General features: G+C 37.9%; 2 protein-coding genes across 2 annotated transcripts; one reads left to right on the top strand and one right to left on the bottom strand.

Moving 5' to 3' along the window:
• Nucleotides 1-2362: 2362 nt before the first annotated feature.
• LOC139730253 (histone deacetylase complex subunit SAP18-like) lies at nt 2363-5131 on the top strand. Its single transcript, XM_071641140.1, has 3 exons — nt 2363-2443; nt 4240-4346; nt 4795-5131. The coding sequence occupies exons 1-3, from the start codon at nt 2363-2365 to the stop codon at nt 5129-5131; spliced, it is 525 nt and encodes a 174-aa protein (XP_071497241.1).
• A 9750-nt stretch (nt 5132-14881) lies between these two features.
• Nucleotides 14882-15967, bottom strand: LOC139730841 (beta-2 adrenergic receptor-like). Its single transcript, XM_071641716.1, has one exon. The coding sequence runs from the start codon at nt 15965-15967 to the stop codon at nt 14882-14884; it is 1086 nt and encodes a 361-aa protein (XP_071497817.1).
• Nucleotides 15968-17500: the final 1533 nt, after the last annotated feature.

Raw genomic sequence — 17500 nt, 5'->3', positions numbered from 1 at the left:
GTTATTCACAGAATGATCTTCGTCTGTCAATGTCTGTCTGTTGTCTGTCCGTTGGTCTCTAACTGTTTTTTTTTTTTTTTAAATCTCCCTCCCCCCCCCCCCTCCCACCACCACCACCACCACCACCTCTTGGAGCAGACTCTCGGCTTCGTGGTCATGCAGCTTTACCTTCTCAGTCTCGGCTTGGCCATCATGCAGTACCGCAACGTGCGAGCCATGAGCGAGCATCCGATCAGTTCTGGACCCATAGGCGTGGACAGTCCGACGATTACCGTCGACACGGGTGCAGGAGGACTACCCGTACCGGACACCTTTTACCCAGGAACAGCACCTGCCTACTAAACACTGAACAAGGAGTCCACCTCTTTTTATGTGCTATACGAACTTAACGAACAATGTACATATCATTACTACTCATAAAAGATTGTACTTCTTATCGAACTTTATATTTATATGAATGAAGTTCCTTGTGTCTTTTAGTCTCACGTTCTCAAAGGAACATCGGTATTTGATCATGCATTGTATTTGGGACAGTTGATTGGTTCATTACGACAGTCTTACAAAATGGTACATGTATAATCACGGCGGCAATGAGGACAAAATGCAGTCCAAGGGTGTGTATATAGTGTTTGATGTCGTTTGAGGCTATCGATGTCTTCCCAAGAGACCGACACCCAGAAGTCATATAGCCCATGAGTCCGACACTATGGCAAAAAAGGCCCATTAGTTCGACACTAAGCAAAAAAAAAAAAGAAAAAAAAAGAAAAGAAAAAAAAAAGGCCTATCACGAGTTCGGAACTATAGGTAAACACGACCTACGACTTCGGCATTACATCACGGGGCTTAATGTGTAGGCCTCATGAGCCTTGTTTGCCTATAGTGTCCAACTCATGAGCTGCATGACTCGTGGGCTGTATGATTCGTGAGTGTCGAACTCGTGACGTTCACCCAGGCCATCAGATGACTAAACTTGTTCCTAAATTACTGTCATTGTCGTTATCATCATTGTCATCATCTTCATCTTTTCCCTACCCACTCCCCACGTACGCACACCCCGCATCTTTGTCCCAAATAGGTTATATTCAAGAGCCAGTTAGACTGATCATGATGACGATTTTTAATCTTTTCATTTCACACTATAGATTTTGCTGTATTTCAACTCTTCCAAAGACTTCATCAAATGAATGAACACTACTCGTGAATAATGAATGTACATAATTATTATATGAAAACACGTATTAACTGTATTATGTGAGTTTATGTCTATATAACATATCGAAAAACCTTGATTGTTTTTGGATTCAAAATGTCAAGGATTGATAGATTTAAATGTGTTTCAGTCATTTGAAGTTGGATTATTTTGTAATGTATATACTGAAAATGTTTGAATAAAAAAGAACTTGTACAGACATCCCAGCAGTTAATGTTATCAGATCATTTATACCTTGTGAAATGATAACTAAAAACATTTCTTACCCAAGCAATACTCTGAAATTAATTTTGTTTGACTTGCTCATTTACATTTATCAAGTTTTATAATAAGTTTTCTTACCTTCATTGTTCTTTGAAAGGACAGACGTGAAAGTAAAATCACGACAATGATTAGTGCACTTACTGTGCAATTATAACGTATTAATGTACTATTTTTATACTTTCTATCGATTTTCCCAGCAGTCTGGGACGCACGGAAGGTAGTGACTCAAAGTCTCAGGCTGTCAGGACATCCAGTTTGGAATTGCGAATATACCTATATCACTCTAAATTTATGCACCAACTCCAAAATAATATGTCAATGCATGTAAACATAAAAAAATCCCTATGATATTACTTGAACAACTTGAACATGTTAAACAGAAATGGGAAATTGGAAATTCAAAGTATTCTAATATGAGCTGGAGTTCCATCTAAAATTTAGGATGGTTATAAACATAGGCCTACAGTATAATAATTTTATTTACGTAAGTCAGTAACCGTGGTATAACAGGATATGGGAACTCGGGATACTTTCCTGAAAGAAGGAAAGGCAGAAAGATAGAAAGAAAATAAGACAAGCAAAGGGAGAAAAATAAAAAAGTGATAAATTATTAACAGAGATAATTATGATTGTGATTCATACTAACGGCTATAAGTCGATAGCTTCCACAATAACTGCCAAAGTCCCAATAAAACACCCGACTCCCCAGCACCCTGCCATAGTCTGCGTTCCAAACAAGAGTTACTAATATTTGAACTCAACTGAGGAATTTGGCACTTGACGTCACTGTATCAGGAGAGACTGATTGCCATCGCTGTGGTGGTGAAAAGGATTTTCTGGCCGTCTCGAACCAAGACTACAAAACTTTACTCATCGGCGTAGTTGAAGATGGCGTCTCATGTGGTGTCAAGAATTACTGAAGTCGAGAACAAACCCACACCTCCAGAAAATCCTATAGATAGAGAAAAGGTAACACGTTATAGTCGCTTGAAATTCACATTTTAGAGGACCCTTTATTCCACAGAAATTTATCTTGGTTCTACGTATTAAGCTAGATATTGTACTGGTGGTTGCTTATGGACACACGTTTGTTGTTTGATGTGTAGTCCCATGTACTGATATTGCTGTGTGGGTGATTCTCGGGTACGAAACAATATCAATCCAGCCAGTCGATGGTGATGATAATGTTTGTACAATGTAGAATAGTCGGTAGAGTGTGGTCAGTGTAGACTCTAAACTAGTACTCTGTCCCAATCTGATAATATATTGTATTGTCTATCCTATGTCTCTTGAAATATTCTCAGAAACTATGTGCTCCTTTTCAAACAGAGTGACAGGTTTTCTGTGCTTTACCCTTTAGTTTAGTTTAAAGGACAAGTGCACCTTTAACTATACACAGACCAGCACGCTCCGATCATCTCAGTTAAGAAGAAAACAAAGAGGAGTCCCTTGGATAACAGAAGAATATATAAAGCTGGCCCGTGAACGTGATTTCTACAGAAAAAAGTTCAGAAAAACCGATTCCGAATCTGACTGCCAAAAATTTAAGTTTTATCGAAATAGAGCTAATAATTTGAATAAACGTTTAAAACAAGGTTATTATAAAGAAGCATTTTCATCGTGCCCAGTCGCTGTACATAGCACGACAGGTGTTCGCACAGCGTATTAACAGCGTCTGGTCGGGCTAGTCCACCTTCAGCTGATGTGGACGTGGATTGAGTGAAGGCAACAATATTAGTAGAACACTTCAGTGAAAGTTTGGGGAAAATCGGACAATCCGTTCAAAAGTTATGATTTTTTAAAGTATCTTAAGTTGCATTTGATTCTGAATCAAATTTACGTTTGATATTTGTGTACGAAATCAAATGTCCTTTCAGCAATTGGACTTGTGTTTAAACGCAGAGTTACATACAAACTGTATGATTGATTTGGGGGACTTGATTTTTCAAATTTTTGCAACTACAGTAACTCAAACTGACTGGGCCCAACCCCAAGAGTGTTGTGTCAGATGTACAGTGTACATGTAAGCTTTCCACCAGAGTGGCTGGCTAATTTCAGCAGAGGATTTGCATACTGTGCACTAGGCATACATATGTATCAGGTAGTAGGAATGAGTACAATGTATGAATCAGTAATTGTGCAATTTTTGTAGGCATCAGACAGTATTAATGGCAATTATTTCAATATTGATTGCTGAATTTGGTTTTATGCTGGCATTATTAAAGCTGAAACATGGCAGAATACATTTCTGTAATCTTAAATATCAATATGTATCATTTTTAGCTCAAACAGGACTGCCTAACCTTTTTGGTAATTTGCACCGTCTGCTTGAACAATATTATGTACAATACAACGTATAAATGTAATGCTAAGCCTAAACGTGCTACATCGTGTACCGTAGTAATGACAAGGTTTGGCAGTGGGAAATTCCAAAGCCTGGTAGCATCTGGAAAAATGACTTGGTATGCAGCTGAGTTCGTTGTTGTGAAGGAGATGTTGAACTTTTTCTGGGTTGCCACAGGTTGCTGGCCTTAATTAATTTACTGCTTTCCTGTAGAGACCAGTACCAATATGGTAATCAAATCCCATCAAAAAGTGAGTGGCTACTACAGACTAGTACAGTGTATCACTGTATAAAAACGCACAAATGTTGGAATCATTCTACATAGAGGAAAGAACACTGTAAGAAGAAAGTCACGACATGAAGGTACAAGTGTACAGTGTAATGACAGTGCATTAAATAATGCTGTTTGAATTCATTCCAGACATGTCCTCTTTTGCTGAGAGTGTTCTGCAACAACAATCGTCACCACAGGGTTGAGGAGTTTCAGAGAGGGACCGTCCCAGCCAATGAACTTCAAATCTACACATGGTAAGAATTACTTCCAGCTGTACCTTGCAACAATAGAGACATCCATCAGTTGTAAGAAATATATTTTAAAAAAAGATGCAAGCATTTGTTACATAAACAGTTATGTGCACCATGCCAACCTTGCCACACTTTGGTAGTACATGTATGAAGCATCATCATGTTGTACTTGAAGATAATGTAGTGGCACACTAAAAATATTTTGGTGGAGCTAGAGCTCTCTGTGGTCATCTTTGTCTGGAATCAAAAATAATTAGAAGTGACATTTTAGAATACAGGTGTGTGAATGTAGGATTAGAATTTCTCCAAGTGGCTGTTACCGTCAGTCCAGTATAAGAGCTGGACTGTACAGTACAAGCTGCTCCGGTCCTTCAATGACTGACTCACATCACATGGTATAGGGATACCTCCCTAATGTCCCCTAATTTTGCATTCTCTCTTTGTCCTGCAGGATGGACGCCACACTGAAGGAGTTGTCCAGCCTGGTCAAGGAGGTCAACCCCGATGCCCGTAGGCGGGGGACCTACTTTGACTTCGCCATGGTGTTTCCCGACACCCGCCGCGCCACGTACCGCATGAAGGAGATTGGCATGACGTGCTCGGGCCGCAAGGGGCCTGATGACAGCGTGACGCTCGTGTCGCAGAACTTTCAGATCGGCGACTACATCGACATCGCCATCACGTTACCGCCGCGGGGCGGAGCTGGCTCCGGGGGAGGCCTGGGCATGGTGGGGGGCATGGGTATGGGAGGACGCAGTATGGGCAGGAGAGATACCTGGGGACGATGATGATTCTTGTTGATGATTTTTGTTTGACCTAGATTAGTCTCTCCTCCGTTTCCCAGTCTCTTTTTATGCCTCCGCAACGAAGTGGCCGGAGGCATTATGTTTTCGGGTCGTCCGTCCGTCCGTCCGTCCGTCCGTACGTCCGTACGTCCGTACGTCCGTCCGTCCCGTTTTGTTTTTGTCGATATCTCAAGAACCGTGTGGTGGTTTTACATTAAACTTGGTATGAGGGTATATCCTTGGGGGATGATACTTTGTGTGGATTATAGGGTCACAGGGTCAAAGGTCAAAGGTCACAGTTTATTTTTGTGAAAAAAAAATTGAAATTTCATGTTTTTCTCCATATCTCGCAAATGGTTCAAGGTATCTTCATGGAACTTAGTATATATGCTTGTACCGATGGGCAGTGATTATCTAGGGAAGTTGGGGGTCATGGGTCAAAGGTCAGGGGGTCAAAGGTCAAGGTCAACTCCTCAAAATATCACTACTTTCCTTAAAATGCAATATATGCCTGAAGTTTTTTTTTTTTTTTTTTTTAACTTGATGTATGGCATGTATTACCCAATATATATTTTTGGGGAAGTTTCTTGCCAAAATCAAGTGAAAGTGCTAAATTGCACTTTTTCCTCCATATCTCGAAAGTAACTCAAGGTATCATCATGAAACTTACATATTTATGCATGTTCAACCTAACAGTGATTCTCTTTGGAACTGTGAGGTCAAAGGTCAAAGGCCAGGTTTAGATAATGCTATTTTCCCATTTGATACTGAAATTATACTTTTTCTCAATACCTTGAAAATTACTCAATGCATAAACTTATAAAAGGGTCAAAAGTCAAGTAAAAATCATCAGTTCCCCAAATACCTGCACTCTGACATTTTAATCATTCATCCAATTGAACCTAGTTCTAGGAAAGTGAACATTCAGCACATTTGTGTCAAACCTGTCATTTTAATATTTTGCCAATTGTGTGAAACTGTCATCACACATTGTCAAGACATTGTACTATAGACCTATTAGGAGAACCATGCATTATGGCGGAGGCATATCAGTAGCCGTAGCGATATATCTAGTTTTTTTTTGTAGTTTGTGTGATGCTGAATGAGAATATGTTGTGCCACTGTACTATATGTTGGATTAATGGTTAGTAATTTGACCAATTATGTTTTCAATTTGTAGCAGTTTGCACTACAGCGCTGTAAAAGTGTAGTTCAAATCTTTCCGATTAGAGTGGGGTCTTCATAACTCCTAGATATCTTTTTTTTTTTCTTTTTTTTATAGTACATTGTACTTGAGTTTTAGTCACATGAAAAAAATTAAATTTGTGGTGAAGGTCTTTGCAGTGGCAGAAACTACATTGTAATCGTCACGATGTAGACTGGAATTCCTGTGGGCTATGATATCACATGACCAGTGTAATTTCTTTCTCACAGAGAACCTACAGCATGTTTATGCCATTTGGACAAAAGTTGTGTACTGACAGTGGGGCTAGACTATAGAATACATGTACAGTATATTGTGTGAGAAAAGAGCCATTTGCACATTTTTGTTGAGCTTTGTTTGCATAATGTGCTTTATGTACTCTAGCAGGTATGGCTACTAAATTCATATATCCAGTAGGCTGTCCCCATGTACAGTATGTGCAATTGGATTACACTTTAATTTGAGTGAGCATGTACTGCAAGTACCGCATGGAGAATCCAAACACAATCCTTGGTCGGTCATGTTTATTACTGGTAGCTGGTTTGGAAAATCTAATGTTGAAAGAAAAGGGTGCCCACACTACTATTTCAACTTTTTCAAGGTACAGTATCATGGGATGTCAAAAACTTTATATTTCAGGCAGTAAATATACAAGCAAGGGATCATATTTTCTCTCAGAAGTTAACACATTTCTCTAGATATTTTTGTTTCAACGGTAATCTTGTTTTATCTTTTTGTTCATGAGACATGGGGAAAAACGGCTGCTTACTGCAGCTTTACATGAAAATAAAAATCACTATTGAGACACTAGGCACTGATGCAACATAGTCTAGAAAATCAGAAATGGCTGTCTGCACGTCAAACGCATTCCACTTTATGAATGTAGATTTGAATGGCCAGCATAAGAGCTGTGTGAGATTAATGTATGTGGCAGTCAAATGTACTTGTACACTCATACTTGTAGAGGTTAAACCAAAAGGATTTGTTCTCACTTTTTTTTTCTTTCCAAAAATGGTGCCTTTTCTCTTTTGTTATACTCTTTAGTAGAAACACTGCAATGACACTTGGGTAAAACATGCTGCTCGTAGTCATAGATACAACGTATTGCACCAATTTTTACATGTGTATTCCCCTCGTTGATGTCTGTGCTCTTGTTTCTCATAAAATGAGGTCGTTTTTATTGATTTCCAAGATTTATTCATATGACTTTATTTAGGATTCATAATGTGCATTTATTCCTCAATTTTCTTGTATAATTTTGGGTTTCATGCAAATAAAACTGTTAATATTATTTTTGTCATCAGTTATTTTTTCAGTTGTCAGTACATGTAGATGGCCAGAATTGGTGAAATATTCCTAAAAGCATTTCAATTCATTGCACATTACTGATATAAATTCATTAAAGAAGTACAATTGTATGTGTACTATAATATGTCACAGGGCCCCATCACAAGAAGGACTTGTTTGAGATATGCTCAGAGCCTTTTGTGAGATCTCTCATAGTATTGTCACTGTCAAGAGAAAATTTGTCCCAGGGAAGAGTTTTGAGTCCAAAGTATTTTATGTTTGAATTTGTTTGTAACAGATCAGCTCAAACTGAACTGACTGGCTTGTAAATAAATGTTTTTGATTGAACAGATAAAAAATGTTATCCCACTTAATTTTGTTTCTTTGTACCTTTGTTTTTTAGCAGGACCTAGTGAAATGCTGTTAATGAAAAAAAAAATGTATATATATATATATATATTTTTAGATTCACATTCACAAGTTTCACTATTGTCACCTGCACAAGTTTACTACGAGCACATAAACTGTACATGTACCACCTTATCACAAATTTGGCAAATTACAGCACAACATAGGCAGCATTTTAGGATGAAAATAATCAAAAATGTATACCGATGCCATTACATGGATTAAAATTTGATACTTTGTACATTGTACTGCTTTTTTCTGTTCCGAGGACTGTGACTAATGCAGAATTTGCTGATGTGGACTGTCTCCCAACATGTATGAAATCACCCACTGGATGAAAGGACTCATGTAAAGTATTTTTAATGGGATGAATATGTTCTTCATGAAAAACAAACAAACAAACAAAACAAACAAAACAAACCCTTGGTACATTGTATCACACAAAGCATGTTGACTTTTCACGGGGTTCAAGTTGGCCTTCCCATGATACCTGTATATGCATGCACACACACACACACACACACACACACACACACACACATACACACACACACACACACACACACACACACACACACACACACACACACACACACACACACACACACATTTAAATTGCTATTAATAGGAATTGGGAGTTGCAGTGCATGTGCACTTGAATAGAAGCAGGTAAAGTATAAGCTTGTTCCAGGTTTAAATGCAACGATAATTGTATTCTGCTGCACCTTGATCTCAATTATTAACTGCACTTCACACAGTTCCAGTGTTATACACTACCTTCACATTTTTAGAAAGTGAACTTCAGTTAGTTTGACCTCTTTCATGCCAAAATCTCTCCTGCATACGTTGTATTCTCAAAGTCTGAATTTTCCTCTATGCAGACAAAATATACAGAAGACAAAAGTTGCTACTGTATAACTGAACACACTGTCACAGGTCCCCATGAATTCTACTTTAAGGGATATCAAGAAACCACATATGAAATAGATTTTATGAGAAAGACAAAGTTTATTTGATGAAAATCGGTTTTGGAATGGCTGAGACATCCATAAACAAAGCGATCGTAATAAAAGGTGGGTCCCATGTTTTATTATGATCGCTCTGTTTTGGATAGCTCGGCCATTTCAAAACCAATTTTCATCAAATAAACGTTGAATTCCTCTTGGAATTACATGTTCTTTCATATTTCATAAAAGGTTTCTCATTATCTCACAAAAAAAAAATGTAAGAAACCTGAAATTAGGTCTCAACCAAAACTATACGATCCCTTTAAAATACATGTGTAGGACTCAGAAAAGATTTAGGTTGTTTATAAAATGCAAATCAACCAAACAATAGCAGACTCTTATCTTGTGTGTGTGTGTGTGTGTGTGTGCGTGCGTGTGTGTGTGAGTATTTGTGTGTACGCACGCACGTTTAATATTCTCTGTAGCCTTCGCCAATTTCTAGTCGGCAGTCGGTATAATAATTATTTTGGTCGACCTGAAGGGGTTCTTTGTGAGTGCGTCGATATCTCGACATCGCACAATGGTGTTTTATTACATTCAAGAACTCCAGATCAGCCCAATCAATTCTGAACAAGCGTTAGGAAAACTTATTTTCGAACTTATTTCATACTTTGTTTCGCTCCTAACGAATTTCTGGTTACTTTTGCACACTTTATTCAAACGCCAATATACAATGCGCAGACATGAACTTACCTTGATACACACAGGCAACACAGGACATCATCACTTTTACATTCAAGTCGATTGGGTATCACTTCTCGAATTTTGACACTATATAATTTTCTGTCATCTTCATGATATAGGCCTACATAAAGTTATAATGTGGAAAATAATGACTCTTGATGGAGAAAGGTTTGCAATTGTTTGATTACATGCCATTTTTTAACGATATGTATCATGTACAAGTTTATTGGAGAGCATTGAGTTGAGTTGACATAATTCAACATCAGATATGAATTTGTGGTCGCCCAAACATCACTACGCAATGAAAGCATGTTTAATAATCGTAAAATGAAATAAAAAAAAGTTACTAACTTTCTATTTCTAAGTCAGATGTTCATTCATATTCTACAACTTCATTCGTCCGATTTACTTCCTTCAGTGAAGTGGAATTGCACTGCAGGCTTTCTTGTCGTCATAGAAACGGTGCAATTCTTTCTCTCCATCGCAACCGAGGAAGTTACATCTGCGTCGAGCCGTGTGCCATATTTCCTGTGTAGGTCACTCTTGCGTTAATTGTGTTTTCTTCACCTTCTGGTACTTTTCCAAATGAGCTAACTGATATACGTTTTACAGTCGTCGATCTGTCTCTCCATGATCCCTCAAAGAGATCTATATTTGCAACCATGATGAGTCTGTACAAATACCAAGTCATTCACGATTGGCATCTGGCCAGAAATTGTCCGGAGATATCATTTGATAATAGAAATTTGAATTTCTAGAAATTGTCGTCACACTACCAGGGGTAATTCCAGTATTTTCTTATTCATAAAACACCCCCCCCCCAACACACACACACACACACACACACACACACACACACACACACACACACACACACACACACACTCACTCACAGACACACACACAAACTCAAGTGATACAATACATATTCATGTATAAACTTGCATATATATATATATATATATATATATATATAATATATGTATAAATTATATGTATATATAATATAAATGTAAATTATATATTATATATTTATATTATACATATTTAGTATTACATATATATCATACAAATAGTGCAGGCTCTATCATGCACTATACTGGATTAGAGAACGACAAATACTAAAGTATCCAGAGTGCTGTTTTGTTTCACCGAGGCCGCAGGCCGAGGTGAATAGAACTGCACGAGGGATAATTTAGTATATGGAGTTCTATAGTCAAGTACTGGTGCATCAATAGAACATGCACTAATTGTTATAGTAAATAGGTCAGAAGTAAAAATGTCAGAGGTAAAACATTTTTTACTTTTTGACCTTTTTACCTCTGACATTTTTACCTCTGACATTCTTACCAGGCACCGGTACATCATAATGTATTTTGTTAAACATATCAGTACATTGGCAATGATTGACAGATGAGGTCACAACAGGAATATTGGTTTGGAAGGATTTTTTTTTGTAAAAAAATATATGGAATGTTTCTAAATATTCGTTTCACCGCAAAGTGATATTGAGGGTATCATAAATCAACACAAATCAACACGCATTTGTATTTCAGGGAATCTTTTAGTTAGTTCACAGTCAATACGGAGGAAGCTTGGGTATTGCTACCGACAGGCTCTGGTGATGGCGCTATTTCTTGGTGAAATTCGTGAAAGTTGGATGAGCAGACGACGTTGCAGTAAACTCAATCGACGGCAAAATACCAGGCGATTCATGTTGAAGTAGACGAGGCGCATCAAGACGTGAATCAATCAAGAGGCGAGTCACGACTCGAAAAATTTGACCTCAAAAGATCCATTTGTTATTTAGTAGAGGTCAAATTGAACTCCATCGTCTGCGCCTGAAGGATTATGCGGCAGCAATTTGTGCTGATCGCTATCTTTTGTGAAGACAACTCTTTTCTTCGTGTGCTTTAGAATAGCAAGAATTTGACCATCTTGGGTGCATAATACTTTGTTATAGTTGCTGTACTTGGATTTGATTGCGGGTTCTGTCCTAGATTTTGTAAGACTATCATGTACACAGATGCCTCCTCCTTTTAGATTTGAATTTCGTCGGTTGTTTTTTTTTTTTTGTTTCTTTTGGTTTTCTTTTGCGATTTCTGTAGATTTCGTTTCGGTTACGGCAGTTCGTGAATTTGCAATCATTCCCTGATTTTCTTTTTCTTACTGGGACCCAACCTGTGACTTCTCTCAATATCTGCTGAATCGACGGCAATGTTAAGCTTGTCAGCACACAACTTAATCACAGTTTCTTCTGTATTTTCGTTTACATTCTCGTTGATCCCGTAAAATACTAAGCAATTTCTTCGAGAATTATACTGGTCCAACTCTTCCTTCTGGTCGAATGGAGTTTCGACTTGTACCTCGAGGAAAGCTATACAAGTATCTCTCATCTACATCTCAAAGTCAATGCATCGTCGCAAACTTTCAGTCACGTCCTCTGTAATTATAGGCGTTACCTCATATCACTAAGAGTTTGTTTTACGGCATTTACCAAAGTTTGCAAGCAACAGCGTTACTTTCTTTGTTGATGTCAGTGCGAATGGTATTGTGCAATTATTCCTATAGGCTTCAAGTTTCGAATTTCGAGTATTCGCCGTGGTGAAATCGAAATCCATAATTATATCGACGAAATGTCCCAAAATCGATAGCTTTCGGGCAAAAAAAAATGACATATAGATTATTATCATCCAGTCAACATAATTAAGAATGCAGACACCACCACAAAGCTAGGAAAAAGAATGCAGATTCCCCATGCGCTGCATTTAACAAGTTTTTCGCTTTTATTATTTCTTCTCTATTGGGAGGGGCAAAATTGCATCTTCTTAAATTTTACATCAACCTTTCTAGTGGCCCTCACAACGACAAGATTCTGGGGACATTTTCTTTTATAGAGCACATCAAACGTATTTATAGCACTTGAAAATACAAGAAGCTTTCTTATAGCGCAACGGAAAAGATGTTCATGCAGGAATATAATTCCAGTACAAAAAGGTAAGGTTTCAAACTTACGAAAACGTAATGTAATGCAATTACCAATCACACCAATCCAAAAGAAAAAGAATATAATCAGCTTGTCACACGTGGCATAGTTGTTAGAGAAATAAGAACTAAACTTAATGCATATCAGTTATTCTCTACCTATGAATATTTATATAATAAATCTGTAAATGTATGTATACACATAATAAGCCATTAAGGCTTATGCATGTTTACACATATACATATACATATATAATTGATATAACATAAATTTATATACATACATAATATATATAATGAATATTTAAAAACAAATGACAAATGATAACTTAAAAATCCAACTTACTGAATCCACGTTTTTTAAACCAAATTGGAACCTATCGATAAAACATTCAAATCTTCAGCTACCTACATTTATCTGTTTATTTGTTTATTTTTTTTAATCACAGCCAATCCGATTGCAATACACAAAAACCAAGATATTCCTTCAAATTATTACAATTTCATCCATTTGACATAATTCGTTTTCTTTTTTATTTCGTTTTGTTTACAAAAAAAAAAATCATCAAGTTATAGTTTTATTTCTAAGCAGTATTTTTAATCTTTTGTTGAAATTCACATTGAAGACATTCCTTGTATTCTTAATTGACTTTTATAGGAGAAGTCCTAGTCAATTGATATTATTCAATTTTCATTTGTTCCACTCATATAAGCGTGAAAGAGTACTGAGATGTTTCTCCATCGTACAAACAGTCACTGTCGATGGCGACTTTGATCCTACCTGTACGTTGTCGAAAAGCCCATATCTCCCCATAACTAGCCACTCATCTGAAATTTTAGCATAACCCTATATCTTTAGTAAACATATCTCCCAACGATGACAATGTTACCGACATTAGTCTTTCTCTCTACTAAGCTATCCCTCTGAACAGAATATGATGCCTGCTTGCCAATGTGTCCTGAACCGGATATAGTACAGTCAAGATTCGTGGAGCTCGGCAGTGCAACCGACATTAGTACACGTACATTGTTATGTTATTCATTTCCTCTTGTTATTTCAAGTGACTTCTGAAGTTGACGTGTGGATCTTTCTAAAAGTGTTTCCAAAGGACCATTACTCATTTTCTCATTGTCGATTGCCAAAGATAATTAGATGACTAGTCAGGAAACAATGGATTTTTATTCATGATTTTATATATTCAATCAAATGCTAGTTGGAAATACTGCAGTGATCTTGATAGTAACGTTAATGTATGCCTTTAACCATAAGCGATAGATATGTACATAGTGGAACAGGGAAATATAAGTCATTGTGTTTTATCAATGTGATAAAAAATCTACGTATACACTACCGCTCTTTCGTGCAAGAGCTGCAAATTTTCAACGAATATCAATATGACCATATATATTCAGTTTAAAAACTGCACTCTTCATCGCTAAGTAATAAAGTGAAAAAGGGACAAATTGTATTGATATGATTGTATTTGGTAATCGATTCCTCAAATTGGTTGCCATTTTGAAGCAGAGTATTCATATTTCGTTTAGAGCCTTTAACCCATAGAGTCCATGTATACTTTTTAAAAGTAAAATTAGTACTCACTGAATTGGTGACTCCTGGAACCCATGGAAGAACTGATCTATCATATGGATAGATCTGAAATGGGTTATCCACTGTTACTAATATCATTGTCACATGTCAATTTGTTTTTATTGTGTTTTGATACTTCACCCTTGATTCATGTCTTAACAATGTCATGTTCAACCTGTATTACTGTTTCGGAAATAATAACAAACAAACAACTCTGAACGTATCCTGCACTCGGGAAAGATTAGATGGAACTGTTTAAGTCATGAAATCTGCAAAACTCAGAAAGAAAATAAAAAAAAAGTTACATAAAAGACCAACGGGAACTTTTATTTCCTGATATATGTGTTATAAATGTGAAGGTTGATGAATATTTTAGAATAAGGTGTGTTTGAACATTCGGCAACGAAATAAAAAAAAAAGATACATACTTACGCGGCAGTGCGTTTACTTGAACAACTTAAGTGACCACTAATTCTTGATCGAAATCAAGCGGGAAAATGTTTCTGTATGTAGGAACAGGTGTAATAAACCATGTCCATAGTCCATGATCTATGCATAGATCCCTTGTATGGAGGATGGGCGATTTCTAATCAAGAGAGTACCTCGTGAGGAGACGCGTTCCTCATATCAGCCAGTGAACACCTTAAGCAGCTCCTCAAAATGTTCCTGGCACAGATGCGATATGAGCGTTTCGTCACTGAATAGATAACGACATTACAGAGTGGATTCATCAGGAGCGGCCAGCATACAACGACTCTCATAACCACAGAGACTTCTTTTGGCCACACCATGGCGACATACAACTGGCAAATAGTGAATGGCATCCAGGCCATAACGTAGGTACCCGTCACCATGATGGTCATCTTCAAGGCACGATGGCCGGTAGATTTCTTGTTCTGCTTGCTCTCGCTCCCAATATTTGGCTGATCTTCACTATCGTCTCTTATGGCACGCTTTAATGACTTACACCTATCTAGTGCAGTCAGCTCTTGGACCTGGATGCGACGGATGTGATGTCTACTTATGCAGACAATTCTTGAGTACATGACGGATGAGATGGGTACGAACAGCCAGATGCAGAGAGAGAAAATGACGAAGGAGTATGGAATGAATGTTGGCTCACTGAAGGACATGATACAAGCTCCGAGTGGCGAGTAGTCGACGATGTCCACGCCGTGAGGATTAACGAAGAGAAACGCAAGCAGGAGAAGAGCTTCCGCAAGGCAGAGACTGAAGGCAATTATGAACGCCTTTTGACGACTCATGAAGGCCACGTAGCGATACGGTGATGAGATGCTTAAGTAGCGATCTAAGTTCAGGAGCAGTAGACTTGCCGAGGAGATACCGGCTACCAGCGTCATACAGTACCCGCAGATCTTACAGAATACCTCGCCGAAGGGCCAGTCCCCGACTATGGCTGAGGGAAGCGCCGGGAGGAGAACGAAGCCGAGAATGAGGTCGGCAAACGAAAGGAAATTGTAAAAGACCTTGCTTGCGTCATTGATGTCTGGTAGGCGAGGAATGACCACGATGTTGAGCACATTCGTAGCGATAATGAGCACGGCGAATACGAATATGACGAGTCCCTGGAGAATGAAGATAAAACTAGTCCCACTCTCGTCGGGATCTTGGTTGTCGTTTGCAGTAAAGTTAAACAATACCCTGTCGGTTAACATGATGGAAGAGTGGTAGGCTCTCTAGTTAGCATCTCCAACACTGTTGTTGCCTTTGGTATAGATGAAACACAAAGACTTTCATACTAATATACACCATAGCCCCCCAAAATTGTGCACTATTCCATTATACTAGCGTCGGAGATGAGTTTGTTTAGCCACCGACGAAGATTACAATGACCAAGGCGGTGTTGTACTTCCGACAAACATCTCGACGAATCTGACGACTTAATGAACAAGTGGTGGGATTGCTAGAAATCATCTTGTTGTCTCAGTGTTTTCTTTTTTTACATCAAAAAGACTTGATTCTCGACGATGAAACAGCAAACCATCTCACTTCATATTCCTAGCTCGACTGGATGATTTGGGCAGTCGAACACACCTGATGCTAACCAAGCAAATATTTGATTTACTTTCCGAGAGTTGCTCTAACAATGACAGTACCTATCACATTTCGTCTCTTCCTTCTATTCCAAAGATGGTTTGCTGCAGCAGCCTGGTTTCATGTTCTCGACGTAAACTAACTGCAACATTCATCCTGAAAGAACAAGGAATCCGTTGTCATGGAAACAAAATGATGATTGCTCACAACTCAAACTCTGTCTTTAGACGACTAGCTAGATGGGAAAATAAGACAGACTCGGTGAAAGCAAGGCTTCTTTCTTGTCCTGGTTGCATGGTAAAGTCAAATACTATCCTTCGAGCACACGTGTGAAATGAAATTAAGTCAATCAGATCGAGCACGACCAAATAACCAGAGCGTTTCTTCTGTGACACAGCGAATCTAAAAAGTTGTGGAGAAGCACATTACACTTTGTAAAGATTTAATTTCCTCTCTCACATTGACGCAAAAGGCTACGTTACATTTTCCATCCATTGGGCGTTGATGGAACGAAATCTGACCAGCGGAGATTTCTCTGGGTGCCCTGAAAGAAGGAGTGATAGAGAAAGGGGGTAGGGATGTAGAAAGACAAATTCAATAAAATCTCATAAGGATTACTCTTTTCAGGTTTACAGGAAACAAATGGTATGAAATATATATATATATATATATATATATATATATATATATATATATATATTGGGGGAACATTTAATTGTAGCGGCAGCGTAGGGTTCACTTTAGAAGTCAATACTTTTTGAAATAAAATGCATGCAAATGACCACCGCACTTCAAACGGCTGTGACGGGTTCTCTCCGTACTGAGATACGCTCAACAACCTTCGTAAAACTGATAAACTGCGTTTGCAACAGTGATAATTAGAACCCTGTGCTTTTAATAAGCTCAGAACATAATGGCCATGTGGCGTTTCTTCTCATAGAAACGATTAATCATTCAGCAGTCATTTTCACAAGCACATCCAACATATTTGAGTTGCATATTTAAGGTCCTTTTAGTTAGTCACATAAAGAAATTGAGCACAAAAAAGAAAGAAAAAAGAAAGCAGTAAACAAACAATATCAAACACCTTTTATCTTTCTGGTTTTACTGGGGATTGCTTGTCCATATTCTTCCTCTTTCTCCAACCAGGTATA

This window comes from Diadema antillarum, unplaced genomic scaffold (genome assembly GCF_040938485.1).
Source record: "Diadema antillarum isolate AM-2024a unplaced genomic scaffold, OU_Dant_1.0 scf00000022, whole genome shotgun sequence".
Lineage (NCBI taxonomy): Eukaryota > Metazoa > Echinodermata > Echinoidea > Diadematoida > Diadematidae > Diadema > Diadema antillarum.
The sequence above is the reverse complement of the archived record's forward strand: the minus strand, read 5'-3'. Positions and strand labels throughout refer to the sequence as shown.

Bases quoted from the DNA above. Each gene is read 5' to 3' on its own strand.
- LOC139730253 (XM_071641140.1), top strand. From the start codon at position 2,363: ATGGCGTCTCATGTGGTGTCAAGAATTACTGAAGTCGAGAACAAACCC. The intron at 2,444-4,239 runs GTAACACGTTAT...AATTCATTCCAG, and splicing joins ATCCTATAGATAGAGAAAAG to ACATGTCCTCTTTTGCTGAG. The intron at 4,347-4,794 runs GTAAGAATTACT...TTTGTCCTGCAG, and splicing joins GAACTTCAAATCTACACATG to GATGGACGCCACACTGAAGG.
- LOC139730841 (XM_071641716.1), bottom strand. From the start codon at position 15,967: ATGTTAACCGACAGGGTATTGTTTAACTTTACTGCAAACGACAACCAA.